At 37.0% G+C, this 22,661-nt stretch overlaps 1 protein-coding gene across 5 annotated transcripts in view; it reads left to right on the plus strand.

Moving 5' to 3' along the window:
• The window catches only part of SNX14 (sorting nexin 14), a 111,859-nt gene that overhangs the window by 58,081 nt on the left and 31,117 nt on the right, over positions 1-22,661 (plus strand). For all 5 annotated transcript variants that reach the window (XM_036766474.1, XM_036766476.1, XM_036766475.1 and 2 more), the window contains 4 exons: positions 3,795-3,999; positions 6,526-6,609; positions 8,619-8,719; positions 21,682-21,793. In XM_036766474.1, coding sequence (XP_036622369.1) covers positions 3,795-3,999; positions 6,526-6,609; positions 8,619-8,719; positions 21,682-21,793 — 502 coding nt within the window. The remainder of the gene's footprint in view (positions 1-3,794; positions 4,000-6,525; positions 6,610-8,618; positions 8,720-21,681; positions 21,794-22,661) is intronic.

Here is a 22,661-nt window from a genome sequence, read left to right on the forward strand (position 1 = left end):
GGCTACCATTTCAATTACTGTATTCAGTTCTGCCCTCTACATTTAATGAAGGACATTACTGATCTGGATAGTGTCCAAAGAGGGGTGATTGGAATGGTGAAGAACCTTTGGGGTCATGTTTTACAAGGATCGGTTGAAGGGCTTAGGAATTTTTTACTTGGAGGAGGAGAAATGAAGGGAATAGAAAGTCTAGGGTAGCTGTCCTCAAGTTTTTGAAGGGCAGTCATAGCAAAGAGGGATTAAACTTGTGATATTTGGCTCAAGAGGGCAGTACCTGCATGATGTAGAATTACAGAGGAACAAATTTAAGCTCCATGTAAGGGAAACTTCCTGATAATAAGGGATATCCCAAAATGGATTGGTTTCTCTTGAGCAGATGAGTTCCTTCTTACTGGATGATAAATATCCAGTTGTTGGGGATGTCTTAGAGAGTGTTCTCAGGCAGGGATGCCTCCTCTTGAAAGCTAAAAACATAAAAAAGTTTTTGGAATTGCATTAATTGTGGAGCTTGTTTTTAGTGCCTTGTTATCTAGAGAATAATAGGTGTCTTGCCTAATTAAAATCAATTCAGTAAACATTGAATATCTAGTATATACAAGGCATTGCACTTAGTATTCAGGGTTAGCAAACCAAAACTAACAAACGATGAATTAGATAGTTTCTGAAATCCCTTACAACTCTGAGTGTCTACTTTTCTAGCAGATTAAATAAGACATCCAAACAAATGTAATCAAAAACGGTTTGCCTCTCATCACAAAAGAGAGTTAAGGCTGTTCTGCAAGCGTTTGTTTCTTCTCAGAACATTCCTTTACTATCAGACTTTTAGTAACTTTTTGTATTCATACAGGACTTCATTTTTTCCCTGCCAGTTAATGCCATGTTTTGGATTGGAGTCAACACCTCCACACAAATAACATGTGGCTCATACTGCATTCACATCAGAATTTCTTGGGGACAAGTTTCAGAAACATAAAAATTAAATTTTTAGGACCTGATATTGAAACTTAGGTGCACAGTGGATAGAGTGTTGGATCTGTAGTCAGGTAGACCTCAGTTCAGATCCCACCTTAGACACTTACTACCTGTGTGACCATGAGCAAGTCACTTAACCTTTTTCTGTTTCAGTTTCTTTACCCTTAAAATGGGTATAACAGCACCTGTGTATCTCCTAGGATTGTTGTAAGGATAAGATGAAATATTTCAGAAGTGATTTGTGAACTTTAAAGCTCTATATAAATGTTATCTATTGTTATTAATTATTTCCCACTGCCTCCTTTAGTAAGAAATTATGAAAACCAAGCCTTGACCCTTTAGGAGAAGTTGGAAAAACTGGACATTGTTGGGAGAGAAAACTCCAAAAAACAAACATCATATTGTACCATGCTATTCTTTTCTAGAGTCCAGGAAAACATCATCCTTCAAGGCCTGTAAATGCCATACTGGCACCAAAGTCACATTTTTCAGGATCATAACTCTAAGGAATGTACCTCCAGAGGCATATTAAAAATCTCCTTTTTAGTTCAACTGAAAATATTAAGGAATAGTATTTTCTCCATCCTAAAACTCTTCTCATCTTTTTTTTTTTTTGATTTTTTTTTTTGGAGGGGGTAAGGCAGGGCAATTGGGGTTAAGTGACTTGCCCAAGCTAGTAAGTGTGTCAAGTGTCTGAGGCTGGATTTGAACTCAGGTCCTCCTGACTTCAGGGCCTGTGCTCTGCTCACTGTGCCACCTAGCTGCCCCAACCATTCTCATCTTAGGAAAACATGTAAAAGGTTCGGAATAAAGGCTAAAATAGAGAAAGAGAAACAATACTTGTCTAGTTAAGATCATTGCCTTCCCTGATGCCCTTTGACCCACTTGAGGGAAGCACCTTCTTTTTTAGAATGGATTACAATATTGAGCTAGAGGAGGAAACCTTTGAAGGTTAAGGGAATTGTGTAGTTCTAGTTGAAGATAAAGTGACTGATTTTGGTAACTATGGTTCTGGAATGTTAGCCCCCACATTATATTTTAACGTTATCATTTTTCTCCTTCAAGATTCCTCTAAATATTTCCCTAAATTGTTTTGTATTAGAAAGATGTCCAAGGACTTAGATGGGGGAGGAAATGGACTATGCCAGTTTGACCATTTCTTCTTCTAAGCTAGAAATGCTTGGATCTAGAATAATGTTAAGTTAATGAAAATTGTTTCTGATAGACTCGTTCTTAAATCACTGCATACGGTATCTTTTTTTCTTTTTGGAGGGGGGAAGGCAAAGCAATTGGGGTTAAGTGACTTGCCCAAGCTAGTAAGTGTGTCAAGTGTCTGAGGCTGGATTTGAACTCAGGTCCTCCTGACTCCAGGGTCAGTGCTCCACCTAGCTGCCCCTTTGTACAGTATTAATATTTTTCTTTAATACTCCCAACACTGTACTCAACTTTTTTGAGGAGTCTTTTATGTCCATGTTACACCTTTCCTATTAAATTGCAGCCTCTTTGATGGCGAGGCAGTGTTCTTTTTTATCTTCGTATTCTCAGTTCCTATAACAGTGTCTTTTGCGTAGTAAACTCTTAAATATTTCTTAAATTTAATCGGTAGCATTTCTCATTGCTTACTGTCTTTGGCTCCAATATTATTCATTGCAATGGACCTCAAATTATGGAAGGGTTCCCTAAAGGTTTGGCTGCTGGCCAGCAGGGAAGCTGGTTATTTTCTTTCTCTTACCAATGGATGATTCTTAAGAAAAAAAAAATGTTTCCTTCTCAGTGCATAGCTAATTAAGCCTTGACTTTAGCACTTCAGTAGTACAGTTATGTATTTACTATCCTAAGTTTTTGGAGCTAATTTGATAGAATTTAGTTTAAATTTTTTCTTTTTTTTATCAAATTAAGCACCAGCAAACATCACATTTTAGTATGCAAAGGGCAGAAAAGACAATTGCATATGAAGTTGTGAATTACCATGGCATTTTATGGTACATGCCTAGTAAGTGGTACAGATTATGAGTGCTATCAGAATTGAGTGGAACAAATGATTGATCACTTTGGACTGAAGTCAGAGATGAATTTATAGAGGCAGTGGGATTTCATACCAGTAGATGCAAAATAACACTTTGATTATCAGTCATTCTGACTTAACAGTGACTCTAGAAGGGACTATATAAAGGAAAAGCAGGAAAAGTAGCTGATTTGTTTCTATTGTGTGCAGATATTTCAGACTCCATTTGTAAAAAAAAAACTCCTTGAGTTTATGTGGAATAACTCTAAAGTGTGTGTGTGTGTGTGTGTGTGTGTGTGTGTGTTAAACAGACATATCCACAACTTATGTAATAACACAATAGTTGACTTTGATGTTAGTTACCTTGTGAAGCTATACGATTTTTCCAGAGATGTTACCATTGCTTAAAACATTTTTGAAATTCTTCTAGATTTACTTTCAGAATCAGCCCATGATTTACCCACCAAAATCAGTCTCATGCTGTAGCCGTACTTCATTTTTGCCTTCACATTCTTTACAGATGGCATGAAATTTTTTGGTGGTTTATAAAACTCAAATCTGCATGTGGGAGATTAATTGAAAGAATTTGCTTCAGCCTGAAAGGCAATTCCAGAAGAAGAGTACTAAAGTTGCTTGTGCAAAGACAGTGTAATTGGGATAAGCATGTAGCCTTGAAAGGGAATGATTTTGGAGGATACAGCACTCATTTCAGTATTATTAACTATGTTCCTTAAAAAACAACACTTTTCTTTATAGTTGTAAGCTGTAGTTTTAATTGAACCAAGTCATGTTAATATCACCTTCATTTTTCTTGTAGATTGAAGAAGGTATTGTTGTAATGGAAGATGACTCTCCAGTAGAGGCTGTTAGCACCCCCAGTACACCCCGAAATCTTGCTGCGTGGAAAATAAGTATCCCATATGTGGACTTTTTTGATGATCCCTCCTCTACTGACAGGAAGGAGAAAAAGGAAAGAATTCCTGTATTTTGTATTGATGTTGAAAGGAACGATCGAAGAGCAGGTGGGAACCATTATATAAATAAATAACATTTCTTAAAAGCTAAGTGGAATTGTTCTTCTGTTCATCTCCTGCCATTTATCAGGCATTACTGAGCACTATGCCAGTTGTAATAGTTAGGTATTGATCCATCTTTTAAAAAAATACAGTAATGACTTTATTTCCAGTACAAAAAAATTAGAATAGTGTAGAATGTTATTCGTCTTGTCAGTCATTATTTTTTGAGCCCAGAGTCTACTGAATAGCTTAGCAGTTTATGGTTTTGTAATTTTTTTTTTAAAAGGAGCTTATTGTCATCGTCATCCATTATTTAGCATATGTCATATATATATATATAGACTCTGTATAGGGTTTGATTTAAAAGACATTCTTGCCCACAAACTGTTTGTAATATAATTATAATTGACAGGACATAGTCAAATACATATATTTTTTTAAAGCTTACCTGTTTTGCTGTGTATTTTCTTTTTGATTGTTTCCGGTCTGATCTGATAGATGCTGAGGGTGAACAGCAACCACAACAGGATAAGCAACTGCCACCCTGGACTTGGTCCAAGAATTGGGGTAGTCATTGTAAACAAGAGTACTCCAAAGTCATGCAAGTTTTGGGTAAGGGAGAACAGGAGGAGAGTAAGATGGAGATCAGGGAGACTACCTTTCCTTCTAGAGGCATCAGTTTACCTGGTTTTCTCAAAAGCTGCTGTTGCCAGAGAGTGAAATGTGGAGATCAGGAAGGAAAGGGGGGGGTGGGGGCGTGGTACTCAGAGTAGCTGCATCTTGCCTTTTAACAGTAGTCCAAATCCACATCAATCCTGCATGGTCCTGAAGTACATAACCTGAAGCAGTGCTGCTCAGTTTTGTTGTCGTTGCTGTTCTCCCTCAGCATTTTCTCGAGTGCGTGGTCTGAGCTATTGAAAATGCTGCAGCTAATTCCCACTAGGAACATAGCCACTTGCTTCTATTTTCCGGAAGCTTCTATAGATTGGAATTTTAAAGAGGTAGGAGGGATTGGAAAGAGAGACAGGCATTAGTGAGACAGACATTGGATTCTGCTCCCTTATATGCATGATACTTAAACTATGGCTCCCACTACTGCTTATCTTGCTTTTTGGGAAGTTATCTAAAACTTTTTACTCTTTAGTTATAAATCTTTGCCATTAGAATTTTACATAAGATGTAAGAATTTATTTCCTGTATTAAAAACAATTTTGAATTACTATATTTATAAATCATATCAAATTAAATAATTGTCCATATTATTTATACTTTTGATGATTTTTAGCACTTCATGCTTTTTATTTTTAGAGAGTAACATAAAAAGCAATAAAATTTAGACTTTTGAAGAACTAGTATACTTTTTTATTTTATATGCAATATAAAATATATGCTAAACTCATGCTATATTTCTTTTAAATAAAGTTCCAGGTAACTGCAATTTTGTATTAAACCCAAAAAACTAACCCTAGGATTATCTAGGTGAAATGTCACTTAAATATATGTATTTCACATCTATAGAAATCTAAATACTTTCTAGCAAACTAAAACCTAAACTAAATATCTTAGAGCTCATGCATAACTGTTTTGGGAACAACAATAATAATAGCTAGCCTTTATATAACATTTTAAAGTTTGCAGAACACTTTTCAAATATCATCTCATTTTATAATCTCAACTACCTGGGAGGACTGGGAGGTTGGTGCTGTTATTATCCCCATTTTATAGATGAGGAAATTGAGGAACACAGAGGTTAACTGATTTGCCTGGGGTCATGCAGATAGTATGCTTCTAAGGTAGGATTTGAACTGCTGATTATAGGTCGTCTGCTACCTAGTGACCCCCCTGCCCCAGACTACTGATACTTTATATTCAAGGCAGTCATTTCGTTTGGGCAAACATTTTTTGACTTAAATCCAAATCTATATAAGTATAGCATATAGTATATTTTTACTATAACAAAGGGCCTTGAGAGAAAATTTTGTGAACTGAAAAAGCACTTTAGATTGGGTATCAAAAGTCATGTCCTGCCATTAACTCACCGTATGCGAGTTTACTTAATTTGAATGGGCCACGGTTTCTTTATTTCTGAAGAGAGGTGGTTGGATGTTATGACCTCAGAGATTCTAATTTGCTACAGTATTATATGATTCTAAATATCTCAAGAGCCATTAAACTTACAAAATCTCTAAATGTATCATCCCCTTAGAGAGCTGCATTTTAAAATCTAAATTATATAATTCCTTAAAGTCCTTTCCACTGTTGTAGTTTTATAATAGAAAATATATATATATATATATATATATTTATAATATAAAACTCATGAATTGATTGATTAGTTACATCAGTGTCTAAATTATTTTAAATTCAATTATAGTTGAAGGTATATCAATATTAAGGTAAAAAATAACTTTGTCAAGGATTTGGACTGCTTTTTCCTTGATATATTTGTTGTCTTAAAACCACTGCTTTTATTTTATACCTTTTCAAGAAGCAGAAAATTGTTTTCTTATTTGATGTTTGTATACTTTTCAGTCGGTCATGAACCTGAACATTGGTCTGTCTACAGAAGATACCTTGAATTCTATGTTCTTGAATCAAAACTAACAGAATTTCATGGTATGTTTTCCTTTTTTTCATTTCAAGGTCTTTATTCCTATAGGTATCATGATAATTTGGGGGTGTGAGATTTATGACTTAACATAACTCTGCCTTATATTAAAGAAGAAAAAAATAAGATACTGTTGTCAAACTATATATAAAACATATATATAAACTATATATTACTACATATAGATACGTGTGTGTGTGTATATATATATGTACATATATAGTTATTTAATAATGTTATTTAATAATATATATTATACATATATATTATTTTCAGTGAGCATTTTGACAGATACAGCTAGAAATATTTGATTTAGCTCTTAAATGGCTTTTGAATATTTATATTGAAACAAATTATATATTTGGATTATATTGTTGGATGTACCTTTTGGGTGTGGTAGTAACAAGTGGACTTAGGGAGAAACTGGCAAAGAAAAACACTTTTTCTTTTAAAGTTCATATAAGAATTAGGAAAAATCTTCAAAGGGAAGGAGATTGAAAGTCTATGGTAGTGAATTGGGTTGAGCTTTCAACATTCTGTCTTCTACCTCTTTGCTCGGTTCCCTGTGGGTGAAGGTACTCTCTGAAGGATCTCTGCCATTCAGATTCCTTTCTTTGAGGCTTAGCTCAAGTGCCATCACCTTTCTAGATAGTCTCAACTGAAGGAGTTCTCCCCCTCCTTTGATGTTTTCAAAGCACTTGACTGAGAATTTGTAAAGATAGCTCAAAGGATATCAAGACCTCAGTTTCACTCATCTCTTACCCAGCTTTCCTGCAGCTGCCAAAGTGATTTTCCATAAGCAGAGATTCGACCATTCACTCCACTTTTCATTAAACTCCAGTGGTGTGCTTTTGCCTATAGGATCAAATGTAAGCTCATCTGGCTTTTAAAACCCTTCAGAACCTATCCATGACTTACCTTTCTAGCCTTAATATTCACTACTCTGTTTCCAGTGCCTGGCACATAATAGGTACTTAGTAAATACTTGTTGATTATTTTCTGCTTTATAGTCTAACTAAACTGGCCCTTTGCTAATCATCACATTTCTTCTCCTATCTCCTTGTCTTTTCAGGGATTATCTTTCATGCCTGTGTTATACCAGATATCTCTTTGTTTGTCTCCCCTTGCTCAGAGTATGTCAATGTTGCACTCATTCTCTGGGTTTGGCTTATTCCCTCTAACCTGCTTTCAAACCAGCAGTCCCTAGAGATAGACTCGTATTACAGGGTAACATTCCCATTTTCTCCTAGGGATTGCCCTGGTGAGGGGAAATATATTCTCCCTACTTACCACTCTGTTTCTTGAATCTCCATCCAAAGCATTTTCTGCCTAAGCAACCAGACATTCACAAGGCGACACATATGCTCAGTATGATATTGATACAACTGTAGCCACTCCTTTTACACCTCATCAACTGACTATCTCACTTACCACAGCAGCTTTTCCAAACATTTTCATCTCTCCTTAAACCTCCCGTGCCTTCTCCTTCTCCCTCGCCCACCCTTATTGGAGAATCTTGCAAAATTGAGACCATTTGCTGAAAGCTCCCTCTGCTCCCTTCCCTCCAACATCTCATATTACTTAGATACCTTCTGTCACTATTGCTGTCTTCACCCTTTTCTCACAGGAAAAGGCAGGACTGCTTTTTGCCAAGTTCTGTTTAAGCACTACCTTCCTAATCTCCCAGCTGCCAGTGACACCCCACTCCACACCTCCAGTAGATATTTATTTTGTATAGATTTATTTATGTATATGTAGTCTCTCAGGAGCTATTTCATTTTTGTCTTTGCATCCCCAGTGGCTGACACAGTTAGATGCTTAATAATGTTTGTTGACTAATCTTGTAAAAAACAGACAAAATACTTAATAGTTACGTAGAAGTTGAATTTTCTTCAACATCTTTGAAGAAATACGATTCATAAATGTGAAGTGTTATTTTATATATATACTTTCTATAGTCAGATATTTGGAAAAATATAAAATGGTGATAAAAATCCTTAATAAATGCTAATTTCAGGTACATTTCCTGATGCTCAGCTTCCTTCCAAGAGGATCATTGGCCCTAAAAACTATGAATTTTTAAAGTCAAAGAGGGAAGAGTTTCAGGAATATCTGCAGGTATGTCATCATCATCATCTATATTTTCCTAAGAATTAAAAATAAATAGAATAATTTGTTTATGTGTTGTCAGCATAGTAATGAACAAAGATTAACAGTTAACCAAGAATTTATTGATTTTTATTTTTTAAAAACTTAATTAGTTTTGATATGTTAAAAATTATTTTGCCTGTTTTCATATTCCCTTCTTAACTTTTTATTTTTATAAATCAATCTTTCATGCGTTGTTGCTGCTATCCTTGTTTATGTAATTGTATTCCAAGTGTTTGGGGTTCAAAATTTTTTATGCCGTGTCACTTCATTGTTACTTTGTGACAGTCTTCCCATATTTCTTTTATTTTTCACATTTCTCATTTTTTTAGCATCTTTTTAAAAATATTTATTTAATATATTTAGTTTTCAGCATTGATTTTCACAAGCGTTTGAATTACAAATTTTCTCCCCATTTCTACCCTCCCGCCCACTCCAAGGTGGCATATATTCTGGTTGCCCCATTCCCCAGTCAGCCCTCTCTTCTTTCACCCAACTCCCCTCCCATCCCCTTTTCCCTTACTTTCTTGTAGGGCAAGAGAGAGGTTTATGCCCCATTGCCCCTGTATTTTATTTCCTAGTTGCATGCAAAAACCTTTTTTTTTTTTTGAACATCTGTTTTTAAAACTTTAAGTTCAAAATTCTCTCCCCTCTTCCCTCCCCACTCACCCTCCCTAAGAAGTCAAGCAATTCAGCATGGGCTACACGTGTATCATTATGTAAAACCCTTCCACAATACTCATGTTGTGAAAGACTAACTATATTTTGCTCCGTCCTATCCAATCCCCCTTTATCCAATTTTCTCCCTTGACCCTGTCCCTTTTCAAAAGTGTTTGCTTTTAATTACCTCCTCCCCGTATCTGCCCTCCTTTCTATCATCCCCCCTTTTTTATCTCCTTCCTCCTTCTTTTCTGTGGGGTAAGATACCCAGTTGAGTGTGTATGGTATTCCCTCCTCAGGTCAAATCTAATGAGAGCGAGATTCACTTATTCCCCCTCACCTACCCCCTCTTCCCTCCCAACAGAACTGCTTTTTCTTGCCACTTTTATGTGAGATAATTTACCCCATTCTATCTCTCCCTTTCTCCCTCTTTCAGTATATTCCTCTTTCATCCCTTAATTTGATTTCATTTTTTTAGATATCATCCCTTCATATTCAACTCACCCTGTGCCCTCTATCTATATACACATATATACATACATATATGTATGTATGTATGTGTGTGTGTATATATATATATATATATTTTTTTTTTTCCCTTCAGCTACCCTCATACTGAGATCTCATGAATCATACACATCATCTTTCCATGTAGGAATGTAAACAGCACTTTAGTAAGTCCTTTGCGATTTCTCTTTCTTGTTTACCTTATCATGCTTCTCTTGATTCTTGTGTTTGAAAGTCAAATTTTCTATTCAGCTTTGGTCTTTTCACCAAGAAAGCTTGAAAGTCCTCTATTTTATTGAAAGTCCATATTTTGCCTTGGAGCATGATACTCAGTTTTGCTGGGTAGGTGATTCTTGGTTTTAATCCTAGCTCCACTGACCTCCAGAATATCATATTCCAAGCCCTTCTGTCCCTTAATGTAGAAGCTGCTAGATCTTGTGTTATTCTGATTGTGTTTCCACAATACTCAAATTGTTTCTTTCTGGCTGCTTGCAGTATTTTCTCCTTGATCTGGGAGCTCTGGAATTTGGTGATGATATTCCTAGGAGTTTTCTTTTTGGGATCTTTTCAGGAGCCAATTGGTGGATTCTTTAAATTTCTACTTTGCCCTGTGGCTGTAGAATATCAGGGCAGTTCTCCTTGATAATTTCTTGAAAGATGATATCTAGGCTCTTTTTTTGATCATGGCTGTAGGGTAGTACAGTAATTTTTAAATTATCTCTCCTGGATCTATTTTCCAGGTCAGTGGTTTTTCCAATGAGATATTTCACATCGTCTTCCATTTTTTCATTCCTTTGGTTCTGTTTGATAATATTTTGATTTCTCATCAAGTCACTAGCTTCCACTTGCTCCAATCTAATTTTTAAGGTAGTATTTTCTTCAGTGGTCTTTTGGACCTCCTTTTCCATTTGGCTAATTCTGCCTTTTGAGGCATTATTCTCCTCATTGGCTTTTTGGAGCTCCTTTGCCATTTGAGTTAGTCCATTTTTTAAGGTGTTGTTTTCTTCAGTATTTTTTTGGGTCTCCTTTAGCAAGTCATTGACTTGTTTTTCATGGTTTTCTCACATCCTTCTCATTTCTCTTCCCAATTTTTCCTCTACTTCTCTAACTTGCTTTTCCAAATCCTTTTTGAGCTCTTCCGTGGCCTGAGATCAGTTCATATTTTTCTTGGAGGCTTTTGATGTAGGCTCTTTGACTTTGTTGACTTCTTGTGACTGTATGCTTTGGTCGTCTTTGTCACCAAAGAAAGATTCCAAAGTCTAAGTCTGAATCTGAGTCCATTTTCACTGCCTGGCCATGTTCCCAGCCAACTTACTTGACTCTTGAGTTTTTTGTTGGGGTATGACTGATTGTAGAGTAGAGAGTACTTTGTTCCAAGCTTGAGGGGATGCGCTGTTGTTTTCAGAGCTATTTCTATACAGTCAGCTCTGCCACACCAGTGCCCCTCCTCCCCCAAGAACCACCAACCTGGACCACAACTCAGATCTTCAGCAGGCTCTGCACTCCTGCTGTGATCTGCCACTTAATTCCTCCCACCAAGTGGGCCTGGGGCTGGAAACAACTGCAGCTGTAGTTCTGTAGTTGCAACTCCTCTGCTGCCCTTGAGGCCGTGGCTGAACCATGAACTCCTTTCACTCCCTGCAGCTTTTCCCACTAACTTTCTCTGTTGTCTTTGGTGTTTGTGGGTTGAGAAGTCTGGTAACTGCCACAGCTCACTGATACAGGATTCTAGGTCCTGTTCCGCCCAGCTCCTGGTCTGGTAGGTGCTGCCACTGCCCACGCTGGGCTCTGCTCCGCCCTGCTCCCAGCTCTGCGCGCGATAGACCTTACCCGTCAGCCATCCAGGCTGTTCTGGGCTGGAGCCCTGCCTGCTTCCCTCTGCTATTTTGTGGGTTCTGCCGTTCTAGAATTTGTTCAGAGCCATTTTTTATAGGTTTTTGGAGGGACCTGGTGAGGAGCTGATGCAAGTCCCTGCTTTTCAGCCACCATCTTGGCTCTGCCCCCCTCCCCTCCCACATTTGTCATTTTTTAAGGTAATATGATAATCCATTATTTATATGTGCCAAAATTTGATCAGACATACCTCAATCATTGGATGCATAAGTTTCTAAAGGCAGGGAGAGGGAGGAAAAGAGAACATTCTTAAAGAAATTCTTATCATATAATTCTGTAATTTCACATGTGAGAGGGAACTTAGAGAAATCATCTAGTCCAGATCTCTTGTTTTATTGGTAAAGAAATTGAGACCCAGAGAAATGAAATGACTTGCCTCAGGTGACACAGCTAAGAGGGCATGAAGAAGGACCTTGGGCTTATTTCTAACTTGGAGTGTTATATTTTTGAAAGCAAAAGTTTAATGTTTACAACCAAAAACAAATCCTTTCTTGGCTAAGTATAATTTTGTAGAGGAAAAAGTGGATCTTTAATGTAACAGAGGACTTCTAGTATTGCTGATTAAAAACCTGAGATTAGTAGATATTTAAAAATGCAAATACAGGCAACAGAAATGTAGAAAGGTAAATACATTTGAGCAACTAGAAGAAAGCGTACATTAATGAAATATTTGTATTCTGATAAATGGTGAAGACATAAGTATCCCCTCGGAAGCCTAATGTCTAATGGAGTAAGTAAGGCAGAGAGCATAGGAGTAGTTTTGTTGTAGTTTGATATTAAGAAGTGATGATCCAGCTACCTTTTGAAGATGGTGATCTCACTATCTTCTGGTGGTCCATTATACTTTTAAAAAGCTCTAGTTGTAAGGAAGTATTTCCTTCTATTAAGCTAAAATCTTCCTCTGTACAATGTCTGGCATAGCTCCTGATTCTGCATTCTTGTAATCCTGGTACGAGCCTAAGCCTTCTTTCACATGAGAGCCTCTCAGAGACTTGAGGATAGCTGTGATTTTCTTCTTCTGTCTTCCCTTCTTCAGTCTAAATATCCCCAGGTCATTTACCTAAATCTTGTAGTATGTGTGATTCCAGGTCCACCCACCATGTTGATTTGATTTCCTCTGAATATATTTTAGCTTGTCAATATCTTTAAAGTAGTTAATTGGCAAGCATTTATAAATCATTTAATCTGAGTACTCTGTGCAAGTAGCTGTGCTAGGTGTTGGGGGTTCATCTGCGAAAGTGAAGCAGTCCTTATCCTCAAGAAGTTATATTCTACTAGGAGTAAAACAATGCGCTCACAGACAAGTCAGGTTGCATGGTTTCAAAAGATGTATGATGATAATTGGGGGAGTGGGTGGGAACAAGAAAGATCCAAAGGAAATAGTGATTGAGCTTCGTCTTAAAGAGAATTAGGAGTGTTGAGGTGTGGCAGTAAGGAAGACTATCCAGACAGTCACGGGATGGTTGTGGTATGAGTAGAGAGATTCTACTGCCTTGCCACTTCTCACTATGTCTCCTGTTCAGAGGAGGGGATGGTCAGCAGTGTTAGACACTGCAGAGACATCAAGAAGTAGGAGAACTGAAAAAAATCCATGAGATCCATTGGATTTAGCAATAGAAAGATTGATCATTACTGACTTTGTAGAGAGCAGTTTCACTGAAGTGATAGGGATGGAAGCCAGATTGCAAGGGAATGAGAAAGTGGAGGCAGTGAGCATAGATAGCTTTTTCTAGGAGTTTGACTGTGAAAGGTATGAGAAATAAGACAGTAGCTTGAGGAGATGGTAGAGTGAAGGAAGAAGATTGTTGTTTTTAAAGGTTTTGGGCATATTTAAAGATAGCAGTGAAGGAGCCAATTGAAAAGGAAGGATTGAACAGGATGGAATTAAGAGCACAAAAGAAAGCTTGACATTGGCAAAGAGAACTAGGAAGAAGTAGCCCATTTTTTGAGATTGAAGCAAAGGAAGATAACATGAAGTGATTTGAAAAATAGAATTCAGGAGGACCAAGGGAGGGAGCTGTTAATCATGGTCTCTTTTTTTTCAGTGAAGGCCCTCTGCTGAGAAGGGAGTTGGGTAGAGGGGTGTGAGAAAAGAAGGTTTGGACTAGCTGCTTTGAGGAGTGTGATAATGTAGAACTGAGTCCAGTACTCCAGATGTGGTCTGACCACAGCTGAGTATGGAAGTATCATTCTTTACTCCTGATGGGAAAAACATGCCCCTCTTAATGCAGTCTAAGATTGTGTTTGTTCTTTTAACAGCCATGTCATATTTTGGACTAATGTTAAGCTTGTTAGTCCTACTCCTCCCCGCCCTCCATCTTCTTTGAATCAGTGATGTCAACCTCCCCTAAACTATAATTGTGGGATTGATTTTGGGGAGGGGTGGGGATGGAACTAATGTATAAGATTTTTATATCAATCTCTGTTAAATTTTATCTCATTAAATTTTGATTTATTGTTCTAGCCTACAAAGATTTGGTGTGGTCCTGACTTGTCATTGAGTTTATTAGCTGTCTTTTCTAGTTTTTTGTTTGTTTGTTACAAGCTAATTTTTTAAGCATGTCATTGATGGTTAAGCTGCTTATGAGTGATTGATAAAAATGTGAAATGACAAGGAGTCAAGAATAGATCAGTTTCTGGAGTATTCCTCCCAAGTCCTTCTTTTACATTGATTTCTTAGGACTGTAGATTTAGATCTACAAAGAGGCCTTAAAGGTCTTCTAGTCTAGTCCCTTTTTTATATATAAAGAAACTGAAGCTAGTAAGGTTTAATGACTTGAATGAGTTCATACAGATTATAAAAGCAGAGCCAGCATTCAGACTTGGGTCACTTTATACCATGTTCATCATTTTCCAGTTATAACATTGGGACATTCTACCTGTTTTTGAGTCCATTTAACACTACTGTATCTTTCCATCTTGTTCACAAGCTGTCATAAGACATTTTGTCCTATGGTTTGCTGAAATTTAGGTATACTGTGTCTAAAGTATTCCCTGATCTGGTAAACCAGTCAGAAAAATAAATGAGTTTTGTCTGGTATCACTTGTTCCTTTTAAAAAAAATACCGATACATTTTTTATAAACTTGACAGTCCTCCATCTCAAGTGATGGCGCTTATTCGATAGTCCCTTTGACCTAGCACAGCTTAAAGGCCCTTCCTTGTTTTTGTCTTTAACATTTATTTCTAGCTGCAATCCTTTTGGAACTTAAGTGCTCCTAGTATTATTCTTTTTTTTTTTTTGTAGGGGGGAAGGCAGGGCAATTGGGATTAAGTGACTTGGTCAAGGTCACACAGCTAGGAATTGTGTCAAGTATCTGAGGCTGGATTTGAATTCAGGTGCTCCTGACTCCAGGGCCAGTGCTCCACTCACTGCACCACTTAGCTGCCCTCCTTGTATTCTTAAAGGACTGTGCTGCATCTCCCAATATAAGCTCTTGCCTTTATCTTCTGTGCTTCTTTTTTTAGTCCTCTAAGTTGAATTCTCTTTAAACAGTTTCCCCTTTTCTTCCTCATTGGATTCTTCATTTGTATCATTAAGATTTCATTCTTGAATTTCCCATTTATCTCTCTTGGATCAGTTTCCTCAACTTTGTTTTAGGCTGTAATCTTTCCTATTCATCATTTTTTTGAATTCCTTTAAACTTCTTTCCCAAAACTCTATGGTATGTCTTAGGCTAGATCTAATTTTATCTAAGATACTTCCTTTAGAGATTCCTATCATTTCTACTTCAGCCTTGTCGGTTAGGATCAGATCCATTTCAACCCCTTCCTTTGTTATTTCCTCAACCTTTTGTGGAGGGAAAGCACATGGGGCAGGAATAAAGGAAGGTTGTCTAAACCTGTGATTTCACCACTGTGGAGAATCACCTACCATAGCAATGGATGTAAACCAGAAGATCTGTTGCTCAGTTTTAGAGGGTTGTCTGGGGGGCACTGAGGGATTAAATGATTTTTCCATGATCACACATCTAATATGGGACAAAGGCAAGACTTATGTAATAAGTCTTCATTCCCTCAGGGTTGGCCCTCTACCCACTGCACCATGGTGCCTCTCACCTCTGAAGAATACAATTATCAATAAGCCAAGTTAAAACAAAGCAAAACAAAACACAAAAAAACTTCTACAACCTTCTCTGCTTTAGTGAGAGAGAGCGTCAGCAGATTTCTGTATCATTCCTCTCTGCCAGGCATGTGACTTATTTGTTTCTTTCTGGTCAGGTGTATGTAGTTTACTTCAGGGATATGGCTTGCTTCTGTCTGTCCTCACACTGATTCTTATTTAAATGCCCTCTGCCAAATATCTCCTCTCCAGGTCCTTTATTCCTCATGTGAGAGTGTTCTCAATGTATAGTGATACTCCTGGCACTTTTTTTTGTAAACTTTTACATAGTTATATTCCAGTCACAATTTCCATCCCATCAAGTCTCAGTGATGCATATCGAAATCATATCTGGCCTCAGGCACCAGATGTATGTGACTGGGCAAGTCACTTAACCTCTGTCTGCCCCAATTTCCTCAGCTGTAAAATGGGTAAATAATAGCACCTATGTCTCAGGTTGTTGTGAGGATCATATGAGATATTTGTAAAGCGCCCAGTACCTGGTACATAATAGGTGCTATATAAATGTTAGCTGTGATGATAAGGAAGAGGTCAGCTTTGGCTTCCTGCATTGCAGTTGGTAATTCATCAGATCAAAGACTTACAATTGAAAGGGACTTCAGTGGCTATCTCTCTAGTCTGTCTGTCTCATTTTACAAATGAAGAAGCTGCTTCTTTTTATTACCCCTACTTAGAGCATTTTTCTAGACCTCTGAAGGCATGGGTTTTATTGCAGTCTTTTTTGCTCTTGTCTTCTTCATATGTTGTACCTATTTTTCTTTCCATTAGCTGGTTTCCATACAGTCAGATCTGAATTCAAATCCAGCCTCTAATACTCATAATCTCAGTGACTTTGGTCAATTTGGTTTATCTCTGAACGTTAGTTTCTTCATTTATAAAATGTGGATAGTACTTGTACTGCCTACTTAATCATGTCTAAAATATTGTTTCCTATTATTTGCTTCTTTTACATTTTGAAGGTGAAATTATTATTAGGCAAGCCAAAAAGTTATTACCTCTGCTTTAGGCAGTGACAGAGTTCAAGTAGATATTCAATTGATCGAAGTGCCCTTCCTTCTTCCGCATTACTGCAATAACATGCCTTTTTTCCAGCTTTGTGATCTGTTTTCTGAGCGTTTCCTTTGTTTCCTTGTTTATGATATAGAAGGTAGAGGAAAGGAGAAGGCAAACTATGATTCTGGGTCTGATTTAGGACAACAAGAATGAATTGTTGTCGAAAAAGAAACGATAGGAACTTTAGGAGTCACTATGTCATTTTAAAATTTGTGTTACAAAAGGGAAAGAAAGCCAGGGATAGTATGACCTGTATCCTAAATTTAGGGGGGTCAGATTTTCAAGTGTTGTTTTTAAAAAAAATGGGCAGTAGATGGCACAGTGGTTAGAGCTACCAGCCATGGACTCAGGAAGGACCTAAGTTCAAATCTGGCCACAAACACTTACTAGCTGTTTGACCCTGGGCAAGTCACTTAATTCAGATTGCCTAAAAAAAAAAGAAGAAAGAAAAGAAAAGAAATGGATAGGTGTACTCCCATGGCCTAAAATCCTCCAGAGGAAGTCAGACCAGGAAAGAGGGAAACTTTTCAGAAATGAAATTCTGAATAAATATAGAGAAAAATTCCAATGACATGAAAAAGGAAGGTGATCTACAGAGATCGATGTGAATATATTAACCGGTATAGATTTAAAAACACACACACACACACACACGCACATATATGTATATGCATGTATTTATGAATGCTGAACCCAAGGAAAGAAGCAGAGAATGAATACAGAAACATGATAGGGCCCTGTCGGTATATTGGCAGGATTGTTAAAGGTCAGAATGAGCTGAGTTTGATTAGTGTTGCTAAAGAAACAAAAAACAGGAATTTTAGGAAATGTTTAACTACCTTAAGGGAAAAATTGGAGAATCAAAGAAGCAGTAGGACTGCTGCTTTAGGTGGAAACAATAATGGTAGTGGACAACAAAGAGAAGACAGAACTATTCAACTCTAGTTTCTTTTTTCTCTGCCAAGGAAAGTGATCCATGGACTGGAAAAGGTAGAGCAGAAAAGCCTAATGGGGAGTTGACCCTAAAGATAAGTCAAAGGATCATAGATTTAGACGTGGGAGGAACTTTAGAGGCCATCTAATCCAACCCTTTCATTTTACAGACAAGGAGGAACCTGAGGCCCACATAAGCTAGGTGATTTGCCTGAGGTCACACAGGTATCAGAGGCAGGATTTGTGCCCAGGTCTTCTAATTCTAGATCTGTGTTCTTAGGTCAAAAGACAGTAAGTAAGCAAGTATCCCTTGATGAGTTTCAAGTTACAAAGTACAGACAAACTGCATCCTATCGTCCTTAAAGAACTGGTTTCTATGATTGTTAGGCTGTTGTCAGTGATTTTTAAAGATTTTAAAAGAGAATGGTAGAGAAGGATAAATATCCTGATTCCCCTCCCCCTCAAAAAAGGGGGAGGGAGTAAATAATGTTGTCTGCAAATTATAGGCCAGTTAAGTTGAGTTCAACTTATGGAGACATTCTAGACCACATGATTAAAGTGATAGTAATTAAATGTCTAAAAAAAAAAAGGTAAATAGTCCCAGAGAGCTAGTATGGCTTCTTGAAGAAGAGGTCTCGCCAGATCTTACTTCCTTTTTTGCCAAGGTACTTGACTAGAGGTGCTGAAACTTTTAGGTCTTGATCCTAATTTTGTCCTCTGAGGCCAAGTTGAACAAATCTTATGTTATTTCCATATTACAGTTCTTGACAAACTTGAAAACGGTTGTCATATTCCCCCTAAGTCTTATCTTTTCTGTTCTAAACATCCCCAGTTCCTTCAGTTGATCCATGATCTGGAGGCCTGCCAGCATTTTGGTTGCTTTCCTTTTGATGCTTTTGAGCTTATCAATGTCCTTCCTAAAACATAGTGTCCAGAACTAAGTACAATACTTGAGTTGTGACCAAGGCACAGTATATAATGTACTACGGGACTATCCCATCTCTTACGATGAAAACTGATTTACATTTACATTATTCAACCTAAGATTGCATTGGCTCTTTTGACTGACATATAACATTTATTTCAAGTCAGAAAACATTTTTTCAAAATTAAATTTGATTTCATTTTCAGTTTTACATTTCCTTCCTCACATGCTCCTCCCTACCCCAAACTGAGAAAGCAAGAAAAGCAAAGCCTTCCTGTTACATGTGTAGTCAAGCAAAGAAAAAAAAATTCCCGCATTGACCGTGTACCAAAAAAAGTCTCAGTCTGCCCTCTGAATTCATCACCTCTCTATTGGAAGATGGGTAGCATGCTTTGTTATTGGTCTTCTGGAATCATGGCTAGTCATTGTTAGTCATGGTTGTCATAGATCAGAGTTCCTAAGTCTTTGTAAATTATTTATCTTTACAATATTGCTGTTATTGTATAAATTATATTTCTGGTTCTACTCACTTGACACTGCAGCTTCCTCATTTCTAAAGTGAGGTGGTTGAATGAGATTACCTCTAAAGTGCGTTTCAGCTCTTGGTAGATGATTCTATGTTAAATGTTACCACTGGGGCAAGGACAGGTCCAGTAAGCACATTTCTAGAGCCTTTCCAGTTGCCAGTCCTTTAAATAGCTACTGTTTGGGTCCAGCCATTCATCCAGGTCCACCATTTAATTGTTCTGTTGTAGAGAGATCATTTTGTCTATAGAAATAGCGGGAGAGGCTTTATCACAGGTTTCGCTAAAATCAAGATACACTCTCCTAAACCTTCCTTGCTCACAGAGATGTGAAAATCCCTCTCTGTTGTTTTTGTTCATTCCTTTCAATTGTGTCCAACTCTTCGTGACACTGTTTCGGATTTTCTTGGCAAAGATACTGAAGTGGTTTACCATTTCCTGCTCCAGCTCATTTTATGGCTGAGGAGCTGAGGTAAGGGCTATACAAAAGTAGTTAGGGTGTTAGTAATTTTCCCCCCACTAAAAGTATTCAGGTAAAGATTTAGATAATCACTTGCTGGGCATATTATAGAAATGATTCTTATTCTGGTATAGGTTAGACTCTAACATTTTTGGTTTATGGTTGACGAGCTGTAGGTTATCATTGACTATTGGTACCTGATCCCTTTTAATGGGTCTTCTCTCACTGTATTTGGAAGAATCTAGGAGGTTGGCAGTGCCAGGAAATTACTTCTCATGTTTCTTAAAATTTGAGATCTGAATAGAACTCTTTAGTGGAATATCTACATTTGTGAAAACTTTGTTCTTTCATCTAGTGCTTCTTATACTTTGTTCTAGGCAGTTAGGTGGCACAGTGCATAGAGCACTGGGCTTGGAATCAGGAAAACTTTCCTTTCTGAGTTCAGATCTGGCCTCAGACTAGTAGCTGGGTGACCCCGGGCAAGTTACTTAAACTTGTTTGCCTCAGTTCTTTATTCTATAAAATGAGCTAGAGAAGGAAATGGCAAACCACTCTAGTATTTGTGGCAGGAAAGCCCAAATGGGGTCACAAAGAGTTGGACATGACTGAACAGTGACTGAAAAACAACATCATACTCCTTTCTTTTATGTTTCCAGTGTTATGTTGAAAATTAAATGCTGTCCTTATAGAATTCTTTTCTAATCCATGTAATCTCATAACTCATGTAACTATTTTTATAAATAAATGTCTATGGAACTAAATAGCTTTTTAAAAATTATATTTTGTACTTTGAAACCCATGTATCTGATTTCACTTATTAGTTCTGGTTCTCTAGCTCAGGGTTTCTTAGCCTGGGGTCCATGTCCTTGTCTGTGAACTTGGATGGGAAAAAAATACATTGCTGTTTCAGTGTAATTGGTTTCCTTTGTAATACTCTGCATTTTATAGATTTAAAAACACGATTCTGAGAAGGGATCTATCTGATCCCTGCCAAAGGAGTCCATGATTGAGATTTCTATTTTAGCCTATTGTTTAAATATTTTCTTATAAATATTTGGTTGCATATTGAACTTTTTTTCATATCTACTTTAAAAAAATTCCATATATACTTTTAAAAAATTTAAATGGTACATAGTTCTCAAAAAGCAGCGGATTTAATGAAGAATTGATCTGGAAGCCAAGAAGCCCTAAATTCTACCTCTGACACATGCCAGCTGTGTGATCTTGAGCACATCACTTAATCTCTCTGTGCTTAAAGTACCAGTCTCAAATTGTAAATTTCAGAGAAGATACTGACTTGCATTTGCAGGCAGAGTTTCTTTACTTAGACATTCCCTAAACCAGTGAAAACCCTGGTCTAGTCTCTCTCCTCCCTGTGGTTCCCAAACAAATTCTAGGCAAAACTGTTTGACATTGTTACGTTTGAAATAACTGGCTTTTATTTTTACGAAAATGTTCTCAGTTGATCTGTTATCTTGTTGATGATCTGTTTCCTGCAGGTGATCACCACCTGACGTTTCTGTAGCATTTTGTTTTTATGAAGCCTTTTATAGCTACTTTGATTTTTCCTCAAATGATCCAGAAAGATAAAGTGCTCTTGTCATTCCCATCTTCTAGGTAACACTGGAAGCAGACCCCTTCCCGGGCTCATTATGAGTTAGTAGTACAATAGAATAGGATTGGAACTTTTATCATGGTGTCCTACTGGCTTTCCCATGGCACTGAAACAAACTGCCATTTCTTAAATAGCCTGTGCCATTCTGAAATTTTTCTATAGTTTTTAAGAACTCATTTATAAATGTTTGATTAGTTAATGTAATAGCTAAAGTTATTTCCTCTTTTTGGTTAATTCAAGAAACTTCTGCAACATCCAGAGTTGAGTAATAGCCAACTTCTGGCAGATTTCCTCTCTCCGAATGGTGGCGAGACACAGTTTCTGGATAAGATACTGCCTGATGTAAATCTTGGTAAGTCAATTAAAAATAATTATATCTCAGGATTAAAATAGATTAGTTTATGAAGTACTTTCAGATTTTAGAAGAGATGATATTGATGTAGTAGAAAGAGTGCTTATCTTCAAACCAGGAGAGTCTTGGATGCAAACGCTGCCTCAGATGCTTATTATTTCTGAAGGTGGGCAAGTCATGTAACCTCAATCTCATTTTTCTCGTCAATAAAATGGTACCAGTAGTACAGTTACTTCTTACTTCAGGGAGTTATGGGGAAAGTACCTTATAAACCTTCAAAGCAAGGTATGTCAGTTTTAGTAATAGTAATAATTTAACCATTTAACTTGGACAAATATATTTAAATTTAGATTCTAGTTATCTTCAAAACTGCGTAGTGCATATTATTCCTATGCCTTAGAATTTCTGTAAGGGGTCTGTATACTTCCAGGTGCAGTACCAAATTTAGGATTAGTACCAAACGTAAGGATTTCAAGCTGTGTGTCATTTGGGTTCTGATTACATCAGCAGTCTGTCCATAGCAACTCTTATGAAAATTCAGATCATTTATGGTCTTGTGTCCTCATTGTTTCTAAATTTGAATGTAAAAGAGTTGAAGAAGTAATATTTTCAGAGCCTTTCACCTATGGACATATAGTTAATGATAAATAATTGGCCACAAATGCCTTCATTCTTTGGAATTTTACACTATTCAGCCTAATAAAGCCTGGACTTGTCAACTTTGGGGAGTGCCAAGACTCAGATTTTTAGACTAGTTTAATTGTCAAATTGTTTAATTCTTCATTTTGAATTTTAATGAATTCTTGTGTTGTAAAACCTAATGACATTTGGTATAGTTTATAGTAAATTAAATTACACTTTGTATAAA

This window comes from Trichosurus vulpecula, chromosome 7 (genome assembly GCF_011100635.1).
Source record: "Trichosurus vulpecula isolate mTriVul1 chromosome 7, mTriVul1.pri, whole genome shotgun sequence".
Lineage (NCBI taxonomy): Eukaryota > Metazoa > Chordata > Mammalia > Diprotodontia > Phalangeridae > Trichosurus > Trichosurus vulpecula.